This window comes from Papio anubis, chromosome 8 (assembly GCF_008728515.1).
Source record: "Papio anubis isolate 15944 chromosome 8, Panubis1.0, whole genome shotgun sequence".
Lineage (NCBI taxonomy): Eukaryota > Metazoa > Chordata > Mammalia > Primates > Cercopithecidae > Papio > Papio anubis.
This window is the reverse complement of record NC_044983.1, coordinates 104,865,789-104,877,906: the sequence shown is the minus strand read 5'-3', so window position 1 is coordinate 104,877,906 and position 12,118 is coordinate 104,865,789. Positions and strand designations below refer to the sequence as shown.

Below are 12,118 nucleotides of genomic sequence, written 5' to 3'. Positions count from 1 at the left end.
TTTTGTCACTTCCAGACCCAGCCTTGCTATGTCCCCTGATCCTTTATATTTAAATTTAAAATCTAGTCTTGGCTTTTATTGCTCAATATGATTTAGTATTATTCTAAATTGTTACCTCACCTCAAATTCTTCCTCAACTTTGTTATACAGTATCTCTTATGTGATTTTTTTCACTAAACTGTCAGAAACTATCCCTCATTAAATGAAGAAAACTGATTAATATATTCCAATAAAAACTCTTTACAATTTGCCTACAATACCCCTACTCAACATCTCCCCTTAAGTCAGAGGTAAAGACTCAACTTTCACTTTCAAGATTTAAAATCAAACCACATTTTTGGTACTTATAATATGTAAGGCATACAGTCCTGTAAGTGCTCACAATTTGGTGAGGAAGATATATTTGAATATAAGCTTAATACAAGTACATTACAGAAAGGACTATAATAATGATACAAACACAAAGTGCAATTGGAGACCAAGGGAGAGGAGAATTAAATGTAGAGTGGGAAGGAAGAAGGGAAACCTGCTGGATGAGGTGGAATTTGAGCAAGACCTAGAAGGATGCTGTGAGAGGTAACCTTGGTGATTAGAGGCTGGCAGCCAAGGTATAGATATAGGGGATATGTGGGATGGAGAGAATTCTTTCTGGAAATGATTTGGTAAAAGGAGGCAGTCTTCAAAACTGTTTCAAGGTCTTTGATGTTGATACTGTTTTTTGTATGTAGTGAGGAATAGTTGAGGATTTGAGATTACTGTTAGCTTTACGTGACCTTAAATCTGACAGCAATATGGAGGATAGGCAAAAATGGCAAGGCATTAACTGAGAAGGGGTAGCTGGAAAAGTATGTTTGTAAGGAAATGATGAGGAATTCTGTGGTAAACATGTATAACTGAAGATGTTTTATTCTACTGTCATTTTTTCCTTGCTCCTATCATGTCCCTGTTCTTGAGTGCCTTTTCCCTCCCTCTCCAAATCTTACACATTTTATACAGTCCCAACTTTCATGTGTTCCTAATGCAATGACATTTGCAATCATCTCTAATCATATAGAGACCTCTCCTCTTTATTAATCTCTCTAATATTCAGTGTCTCTGTCTGCCTGTCATTTCTGGTACTAGCACCGTTATTATCCTTAGTGAAACTACACCTCCACCATTCTCAGTACCTTACCCCATGTGACCCAGGCCAAGCTAATTAGAACGCTGTGGCCACAGTGATTGGTTCAGGAATGGGCATGTGACCCAAGGCAGGTCAATGACATAGCTTTGGGGCTTTTCTTTGGAACCGTTGGGAAAGAGGTTAGCTTTTTCTGTATTGGTTGATGGGCTGGCAGAAGATGTTGGTGGGTACCTTTGTAATGAGTATTGGGGGTGGTGAGGAGTCAGCCTGGAAGTGAAGCCAATGCCAAAGAGAGTAGCGCCAAGAGAATAAGAGACAGAAGTTCTAGAAGATACCATTTGAGTCCTTAGATCCAACTGTTTCAGAAACTTCTGGACTCCTCAGTTAAGTGATCACTTTACTAGCTAGATCATTTCAAGCTAAGAATCTGCATCTTACAACTCAAAAAGAGTTCTGACATGACCTGCACTTTTGTTTCACCACATTATTTATTTATTTATTGAAGTACGTATTTATTTACATACATATTTATTTATTTCATTTATTTATTTTGACAGAGTCTTGCTCTGTCATGCAGGCTGGAGTACAGTGGCGGGATCTCAGTTCACTGCAGCCTCCACCTCCCAGGCTCAAGCGATTCTCCTGCCTCAGCCTCCCAAGTAGCTGGGATTACAGTTGCACACCACTATGCCCAGCTAATGTTTTTATATTTTTAGTAGAGATGGGGTTTTGCCATGTTGGCCAGGCTGGTCTCCAACTCCTGACCTCAGGTGATCCACCTGCTTCAGCCGCCCAAAATGCTGGGATTATAGGTGTGAGCCACTGTGCCCAGCCTTGTTTCACCACATTCTTATAGACCAACATGTAGTGAATAACATTTTCCATAGGTTGTCTTGTCTCTGCCATTGAGGCTGTTACTTTCTCTTTGTGTACACAGTGATATCATGCACAAGAGCTGGGTACACAGCCTTTATCCAGTAAACACTGGTACTTCAATATGTGGAGAAATACTGTATTAATGGACTGTACTTACTTAAAGTTATCTTCAAAGTTGAAACTGCAGCCATAAATATTTCCAAGAGCCACATTCTTCCAATCAGACAGCTAATTACTACAGTCATTATCTGGGCATATGTACCCACAGTTGATGCTTTGCTGTTGCTGCTGCTGCTGCCACTGCTGCTGCTACTACTGCTGCTGCTGCCACTGCTGCTGCTAGAGACAGACTCTGCCAGCAGACTGAAAGTTCTGGATTCTACCCAAACAACATTATCCAGTATAAATTCAATCTTGTAATTTTTTCCTGGAAAAAAAAAGCATCATAGTGTTTGATTTCCTTTTATGTTTTACTTGTTTTCATATAGTTCCCATTTGATTTTCATTGACTGAAAAACACTATATAGATCCTGATGAACTATTTTTGAAAGTTGAGTCAAATAAGTTAGTTTAAGTACAGACAAGTATAAACAGGGTCTCAGAGTTAGAAGAGTTCTATCTGTCCATTAACTGAACAACAGGGAAGCTAGGTAGATTTTCTTTCTGTGGCAGCAGTACCTGCTTCTTAGAGCCCCTTCCTAGTGCCCAGGACTGGACAAAGACTGTTAGAAAAGAAATGAGGGACAATAGGGAAGAGAGGTGAGGGTGCTGAATCTCAGTTTCATCCCTTCGTAGTTGACCTAGGAGTAGAGAAGCATCAGTCTCAGTTGGGGGCGGTGGGGATGGATACTGAACTTTTTATTTTGAAAAATTTCAAACAAGAAAAGAGTTGAAGGAATAATACAGCAAACAACCATATGCCCTCCATTCGGATTCAAAAAACTTTTACCGTGTTTCACATTTGTTTGAAGTTAGATGCTATTTTTGTATTACAAGGCTGTGACCCTTTTTCCTTACTCCGGGTAGACATGTTAGAAACATTGTTACTTGTGTTTAGAATGTAAAAAGTTAAAGAGCTCATCCAATATTATTTAATCTCCAGGTTAAATCTTCCCACAGTTTTGAATAGGAGATAACCAATATATTTTTCCTTGCTATAATTTCTTTTGGGTCTGTTGCTATCATTTATAATAGTCATCACGCAGAATAGCATTTCTAATACTTGTACAGCCCTGTAAGTTTTTACTCATCTGTTTTCTCTGTTATTTGTTTTTAAAAAGTCATTTCTGTTTTCATTCTTTATTTAGGAAGAGAATATAATTAGATCTTGATCACATCTGTGGTTTTATGAACAATTGCAATTCATTATATAACTTTCAGGATATATGGGCACTGTACTATAGAATTTTCTGTCACTGACAATTCCTGACAATGGTGTATTAAAATTTTTTTTCTTTTTGCATTAAAAAATCTGAACTTTTGTGGCAGGTGAGTTTTTTTTTTTATTAATTTTCTTGATGCGCAAATAATTTAGGGTAGTCCTTTTATTTTGTTTTTCTCCTCTCGAAGTACTGTGAAGAAGCCCAAGCTAGCTTTATGGAAAGACCACATAGAGGAGAACTGAAGAACCCAGCTGAAATCCAGAATCAGTCCATAGAGATATGACCTCAATTAAGCCATCTTAGCCAGCTCTAGTTAACAGAAAATCCCAGCTGAAGCCCCAGACGTTGGAGCAGTGATGAGCCATCCTGGCCCAAATTTCTGACACACACAATTGTGAGCAAATGAAATGGTGTTATTAGATTTGGGGCTGGTTTGTTACATAGCAATAGAAACTGCAACAAGCACTAAACATTACACAGGATGCTAAACAAATATGTCCCAGTGTCTATTAGTAATACTGTCTTTATCTAGGTTGGTTAAAGATGCAGATTCTTTTTCTCCCACCCATTTCTCACATCACCATTTTCTGTGTTAGAAAACACAACCCATATCTTCTCTACCCAAATACTCTGCTTTGCTCTTTATGGTGCTATATGTAGAAGAGGGGTGCTGTGCTGTCAGGCCACAGTCTCATCAGCAAGGGGATTTCCTTCAGTGCAGTGACTGTGGGGCTTACCTGTTAGAAAGAGTCAGTGAAAGATATATTGTTAATTTTCTCACTAATGCTTTGTTGTTGTTATAATTTTACTGTGGTTAATCTACAAACTGGCTAACTGATTTAAAAATAATGAAGAGATCCCTATACTTGGCTTTCCCTATTGTACATAACCAGGGAACTGAGATGCCACACTTGATGAAGAAAAAAGGAGAGAGAGAGAGAGAGAGGAAGAGGGGAGGGGAGAAGGAGAGGGTAAGAGAGACGACAGAGGGGGAGGGAGGGAAGGATGGAAGGAAGGAGAGAGGGAGGGAGGAAGGAAAGGAAGGAGGGAGGGAGGGAGGGAAGGAAGGGAAGGAAGGAAAAGGAAACACATAGGTGAAGAGCCCTGGTACTTCTCCATGGCAAGTAAGACAGACACTCCCAAGGGAAGCTTTGAATTCTGAAAAAAACTTAATGTATGAAAGAAAATGCTTAAATTATTATTTTGTTGCCACAGTAAAATGCCAAAACCTATTTTAGTGCCTTAATGCCCCAGTGATCCTGGGTACTTTTGGAACATTGTAGTTTGAAGACCTTGGTCACAAGGTTGGTTCGTTGCCACTGGGCACTTATTGGGTCCACCCTCATGAGGAGGTGAACAAACTTCTTTTCAGGTAGGGTTCTTGCCAGCTGCCTCATTTCCCATAAAAAAAAAAAAATTCCATTTGGGCTGATAGTTAAAAGAATTTAGCTCTGCTCTTAACCAGAAAGCAGTGGGATACAAGGTACTTGTCTAGGAGCACACCATTGAACTAATTGTCATTTAATTATTAGCAAACATTAGGCTGAGATATTGCTGCCCAGTAGGAAGACTGAACATATCTGGTGTAGGGCACTAACAAATCATGGAGAAACAAAAATTCAGGGAAAAAATGTGGGGCGGGGGTGCCACTACATAGCCTTTTCAGAAGTTAAGGCCCCTAACTGTCTTAAACAGGTCCTGGGTTGGGAGAAATAGAACAATGGAGGCCTTTTTCAAATGTAAGCAGTTTATCCATTTCATTCTTTTAGATACTCTACATTCTATCACCAAGCGAGATCTGTTTGGGGATATATTATTTGGGCCCTGGTAGAATGGTTTTTACTAGTCAAGAGTTGTGTCATCAACCTGTATGAAGATAGTATAAAAAACGTTAATTGTGGCAGTCATGGCTGTATTTCCTGCACCGATGTTCAAGATATTACTTAATAGAAATTAATTGTGCACACTTTCTGAAAAATCACAGGGGACATTTGTTCTGTTCTCAGAGAATATTATAATTCTCCACAGCAACTGGTCTGTTTATTTGATGGGTACTGTAAATTATGATAATGCTCATTTTCTCTTTTGCTTTGGCTTTAAGGCCACAGCCAACTTTCTAGCCCAACTCTGAACTCCTCCTTTAAGACATTAAAGTTATATGAGCCTACCTTATCCTTTCTTTTATTGAATTTGAAAATCCATATGTTAATTTTTCTTATTGTAAATGTAATACATCTTTAGTGAGCAAATTTAGAAAAGTATACAAATGGATAAATCATGATATAATTTTGATTTCCTTAATTTTTTATTTTAATTTCTATTTTTTTCACATATTAAATCTACTCTTAAGCTAGACTAAATATTTTCTGAAACAAGGCAAAATATAGCATTCTGATATCTATAGTTTATTCACCAGAGTGTTACCGAATGTTTTGTTCATTAAAAGACCATTATAATTGTCTCTGCTTAGGTTATATATGTGAGGATCCAAACTAGTGCACCCACCTGTTCTAAGGGGAGTAAGGTCTGTGTAGTTGGCCCAACAGCTGCTAAACGGAATTGTTGTATTTCCACTAAGGCCATTGACTTGGTTATTATTGTAGTCCTTGAGTATGGCCCTCAAAGTTAGTGCAGTAATTCCAACTGATACACAGTTACCCTAAAAAAAAAAAAAGTAGAGAATTATAACAATTGTTCTGTTTCCATGCTTTTAAAAATATATGCAAAACTTTATTTTCAAAAATGCCTCTTTATAAATTGAAAAGCTGCAGAAGCTCCTTGTTGCACACACAGAGTTCATAAATCTGAGCAGAAGTTCATTTAACATTACAAGATGGCACCCTTGGATATTAGTCCAGCTTCTAAAGGGGCTGGGCGATCCTCAGGCTGCCAGCACACCAGGATGAGTGAAACTGGCTCATCCTTCAGAATTTGTAGCTTAATTCCTTCACTTAAGTAAAATTTTGAGTTATGACTTACGTCAGAATCTGTTGCCTTTACCGAAGGCTGCTGAGGAAACGGCTGTCCCGGCTGTGCTGCCACCGGCTGAGTGATCACTAAGAGTGAGGACACGAAGGCCACATGATGAACAGGAAACGCAGACCTTTCAACTGGCTGGGCAGTTACCTGTGAATGCACAAGGGATGAATTGGTTTCTAGGTGATAAACTATACTCAGCAGCAAACTCATTTTAGCCAGGCTGAGTGTAATATATTCATTATTTATTTTAAAATATGCTCATTATGTAAAATTAATATAATTACAATATTTCCTCCATTAAATTTATGAAGCATTGTTATAAATATGCAAAGCAAAGCAAATCTGGAACCAATACACAACTTTTGGAAGATATGCTCCTTTGTTCAAACAACTTTATTATCATTTTAGCGAGCCTATGAAAAGTCAACAATAAATAAGAAACACATGCCTTCTAAATAATTGTTTTGAAATAGAAACAGACAGTTAAAATAAGAAATAAGTAATGATATTTTAAGTCCCGAAAAATGCATTTTTTCTAGTTGCATTTTCTTACCTTAATCCAGCCAGAGTCACTTGGTCTGGGGAGGGGATTAGTAATAGTCATGGATGAAATGTTAAATCCAAGGATACTACTGATTTTTCCTGAAATTACAGCTTGTCCAAGAGAACCAGCAATTTCCTGGAGTTCAGATAATTGCATCTGACCTGTAGGGAAACAGTATGGTGACATTTGGATTATAAAAGCATAGAACTGTGAAAACACGTGAGAGTTTTTCACTTTAGCTTTCTTTGCATTGCTCCATTGCATTATAGAATTCCAAGGCTTTCTGATCTTCCCTGAGCAAAACACAACAGTCATATTAATGAGGGGAGGAAAAGGAAGAGCTCAGGAGAATATACTTTAAGTTGGAATTAAAGGAAAAACAAAGGTAGATAAAACAGATACAAGAAAAACTAATGAAAACATAGTGGGAGAATATATGTCTCTTAATTTAATACTTTCTCATACCAATCTTTCTTTACCAATGAAGCATTATCATGCATTTCTATTATCATATGTCATTTTAAAAGATAAAGTGTTAATTTTGGAATGGAAGGATTGTTAGAATCTATCATATTATGTGTATGTATTCATATATTAGTTGCTAAAGTTATTAAATTACTAACCAATTGTTACTGGCTTCGGACATTTGACAATTCTCAGTTACTTTTAACACTACATATAGTTTCTGTTCCCCTTTTCTAGCATGGCAGGTCTAGGGTTTCTTCTTAAACCTTCTGCCCCCATAGTGCTCCTTACCTTATAAAGTGGTACCTTCATGCACCATATTCCTTTTTTTCAGAAGCCTGGTAGTTTTGCTTAATCCCTGCTCCTTCACCTCTCCACTACACCACATCTAATCCATTACCAATTTCTAAATCTCTCTGTCCCTGCTGTTAAAGTCCTAATTAAAGCCACATCAGCAGGGTTACTAAAACCACCTTTAATCTGACTCTCTGGAGTCAGACTGATCTTTTAAGAAACAACTGTAAAACAGGATAACGTTTTGGTGTATTGCAGGCCTTGCTAACCCCTTGTTCCTAGGTATCCTGTACCTTCTATAGCCAGAGTCACGCCTTGAGGAATCAAATCACTGAGTTTCTTCCGTTAAAGTTAAGCCATAAAGCTTAGAGTACTCAGGAAGAAGGAGGTAACATCTTGGGCCAGCAGGTCTGACATGACACTATGAACCCCACAGTCCTAAGCCATTTCATTCCTTGTCAGTTTAAAAGGACTCTTTTGGATGATGCAGACTCTTTTGGAAAAAGGCTCAGTTTTTCAGATTCCTCCCTCTCCTCATACTCCCTCCAGAAACAGCCTTCTCCAAGGGGGCCTCCCAAGTCTGAGGGCTTGTGTATCTAGCTGTAGCAGTACAGAACTGCTTCAGGTCCATGCACTACTACTACTACTTTGTCTTCACTGGTTTTTGGCATGGAATGGCAGGTCTGATCTGGTCTGCACTGTTAACAGGTTCTCGCTGACCATTTGACATGTGAGGGCATTCATTTCTGCTGATTGCCATCTAGAAACCAAAGACCTTAACTTGAAGGCCTCTTATTCCTGACTCTAGAATTCTGTCTGCTCATAAGTGCCTTTAATACATAGGTAACCCCTTTCTAGGACATCTGGGAATTTCTGGATATAAGAAGCCAGGAGTACAATTACATGAACATCTTTCTTGCCATTTCTCAACATTTTGTTGTGATTCACCACGTTGTAGGGTTCTCCTTGAGACTTGAAACACTATCCCAGTCTATGTCTGGAAAGCATGCCATTAGCTTGTCCCTCCCACCATCCCTAACTTCTATATTCTTCAATGGTCTTATACCTGTCTGGATACATCTAACAAGCTAAAACAGATTTAAGGGTACGGACGTAGTAGGGATTGTATGTGGGGAAATGTATGTCACATGTAAGAAATAAATCCCAGTTTCTTTGGATATCTAGTGGCTAGTATGATAAATTTTGGACCTCACAATACGTAAGGGCTCACCAGGGATTTCTAAGAGTAGGTGAGTAATCTGTATATGTGCCATTGACCCTCTACAACTCCTAAAGTAACAGGCAAAGTCCTGTTGAGTCCAAATCCTGAGCCTGTAAGTCCAAGTGAATACAGAACTGACGAAGGAAAGTTAACTATGACTCTGGGCAGAGAACATTGTGGGAGATCTGGTTGCAACACAAGCCTATGCTTCCTACGCTCTTCTAACCAAGAGTTTATAAACACCTCCCTCCATGCAGGCAAGCCTTCCCACAGGCTTATCCCCCAATGGAAGAAACTTCCGCCTGCTTAGCTGGTAGAATTCCAGAGTGATAATATGGTAGGTGCATAGTCAATGCCTAGAAGCAAACCTCTTGGCAAAATCAGTGACGATCCCTAGTGGCATAAAATGAGAACTTCACCCAGTACCCAGGTTTACACAGAGCCTAGGAGTTTAATGATAAAGTGACTGAAGACAGGTAGATAGGGTAGATCCCAACCTTGTGGGGCTGCAGTTTATACACATCTGGAAGATCTCTTTAGGAAAAGGAATGCAGAAAAATCATACCTTTATAGCTTTCATAATAACATTCAATGATTTGACCACATTATGAGGACCTCTTCTAAGGTATTGAAAGTGAAAGCCCCTCCCAGGACTTGTATCAGTAAGGGGACTTGAAGCGTAAGCTCCATAAGCTGGATGGTAGATCTTCCTCTGACAGATACCTGCCTCCCCTATTCTTGGGGAGGGGTACACCTAGGTCAGAGTACTTGTGCTTGACCACTGAAGACAAAGGCATGGCTGCAGGTTAGCAGTGGGGGATGTTATTGCATACCAGAAGACCAGGAAAGTTCAGTAGTACCTCAAGAGATGCATATGTAGAGCAGAGAAGTTGACCCACTCTGTAGCAGAGGCTGTGAAGACAAGATAACACGAGGATGGAGGCCAGGACAGCCCCTTGGTATTCAGACCCCAACTTGAAAGGAGCAGATGGATAGAGAAAATTTGGAGAGCTGAGCATTTACCCAAGTGCCCAAACTGAGTAACCCTAAGGAAATGATTTAAGCCAGCAGAGATTTCTCTGATGGGACAGTTGAGCTTATTTTTTATCTCTGATAAAAACTAGAAAGTGAGGGACACAAAGAGGGGATGATGGCTCATGAGGATGATTTGCTCAGTCACAGGAAATAAAGACAGATTATGTACTTGCACATCTGCCCTTGTTAGGGTGAACCTGTGACTTTACCATGGACATCTAACTCACAGCTCCACTGCTCAGAATATCCAAGAATATCTACTCTTTTTCTTAAGAAAACATCCACAGTCCTTCCTTTGACTTCCAAAGCTCTCCACGTCTAGCACCTGTCTAGCCCTCGGCTACACCTCCAGCAGCTTGTCCTTCCTGGCTCCTTCCACTCCAGACCAATTGGACCTGTTTCCTCTCTTCAAATGCACCAAACTCTCACCAACAGTTTCCATAGCCTGAACACTCTTTTTCCTCTGTCTTTTCATTGACTATCTTCATCCTTAATCTCTCATCTATAAGGTCACTTGCTTAAGTACGTCTTCCCAGATCTTTTTATATTAGATCAAATTCTTTTGTTGAATTTATTAATCATCACAATAACAAAACAGAGATTCAAATTCCTTCCAATTCTAAGAGTTTGGTAGTACAGGAAAAAGGGTCTCTAGGCGCGTAGGAGGGTTCAGGATGTGGGGTTGAGGGGACTTCCTGAGGCCTGGCTCGCCAGGCCCTAATCAGGTTATTTATGGATGTGGATTTGGTAGTTGCATTCCTCCATCTCAAACAACTGTTATTCATACCTGTGGTGCCATTGCTTAAGAACTGAATAGGAGGGTCTCCAATCTCTATTTCAATTATGAATCCCATGGATCTCTTCCTTCTCAGACTCTTCCCTCTTATCATTTTGCTGATACGGATTTTGTCACTTGGTATCTTTAGGAACAAGGCAAGATTTCTAACCAGATTGTGAGAGGTATAAAAGTCATCTTCTGTTGCAGCAGGTAATTGGAAAGAAACAAATATCACTGTGGCAGTGTGAATTTCAACAGGTATAGTTCCTTTAACCAAAAGATAAAGCAGCTGGTAGGTTCTATCAAAGTAGTTTTCACCAAGGACAGTGGAATCCAGGTTAGGAAGAAATTGGTCTATGAAGGAAAAAAGCCAGAACAGCACAGCTAAGTATTATATATTATCACAATCAACATGCATTACTTAATGTTTATTTGAATTTAGAAAATCCCCCCAAAATTCAACTTTATCATTCTTTCACAAGAAAGCATACCTTTTAAAAACAAAAACACTTATAGAACTGACTTGTGAAATTAAAGCCACTCCTTTAAAAAATACCACAAATAATCATTACACATTGTTTGTTTTAAAAAATAATTAGCTATATAGACACAGTATAAATGAGAAACAAATTGAGTTATGATCCCAGGAGCCTATACTGTACTTGAAACACTATTCACATGCTCATGATTTTAAAGACTTGACTGAAGGCATTTGGTAATTTAAAAATATAAATTTAACTTTACTAGTTATCTAATTTATGCAGTGCTATATGCCAACTCTTAAAAGAGCATTTACAATTCAGTGTTTCTATTTTAACTAAGGACAAAACTGTGTAATATAAATGAAGTATATGTTAAAACATCTCAGAAGAACCTTATACCAACTAAACAGACTTGCATTTCAGCCTGAAAAAGTTTGGTGAATGCAAAACAAACTCTGCTAGGGAACTGAATTTTACAAAAGTGATTGAGATCATTATAATGAATGAATAAATATGTATTATTTTATGGCAGAGTATCAACAATGTCTAAGAGCTAATAAACCCACTAACACATGTTGAGCCCAGACAAACGCTGAATTGTGTAATAGTGGTGGTATGAGATATGTAGCTTCTTACATTTCATTGTGAGGCTTACTGGGAAAAAGAAATTAAAATTTTAGGAAGAAGAAGGAATTTCACAGTAATGAAAGAAGCAGAGACAAAGGTAATAAAACATTTGGGTAACCCCCAAAGTATGTATAGGTTCATAACACAGGGATATTATTTTGCATTCCAAGTGCCAAAGCAAAACGCTCACTTAAAAGCAATGCTGTTTCAGAAAAACACCACTACCACTACCATAAAACACACATTTATCTGTAAGAGGGCAGTGGTGGAATTGTTTTCCAGCTCTTCAGCACCTACATTATCAATCCTTT

At 38.6% G+C, this 12,118-nt stretch overlaps 1 protein-coding gene across 1 annotated transcript in view; it reads right to left on the bottom strand.

Annotated features, from left to right (window-relative positions):
* Positions 1–1,892: 1,892 nt before the first annotated feature.
* The window catches only part of PKHD1L1 (PKHD1 like 1), a 191,211-nt gene continuing 180,985 nt past the window's right edge, over positions 1,893–12,118 (bottom strand). The window contains 5 exon segments of the mRNA XM_031669316.1: positions 1,893–2,426; positions 5,887–6,040; positions 6,361–6,507; positions 6,914–7,065; positions 10,708–11,052. Of these exon segments, the coding sequence (XP_031525176.1) occupies positions 2,116–2,426; positions 5,887–6,040; positions 6,361–6,507; positions 6,914–7,065; positions 10,708–11,052 (1,109 nt within the window). The 3' untranslated portion in view covers positions 1,893–2,115.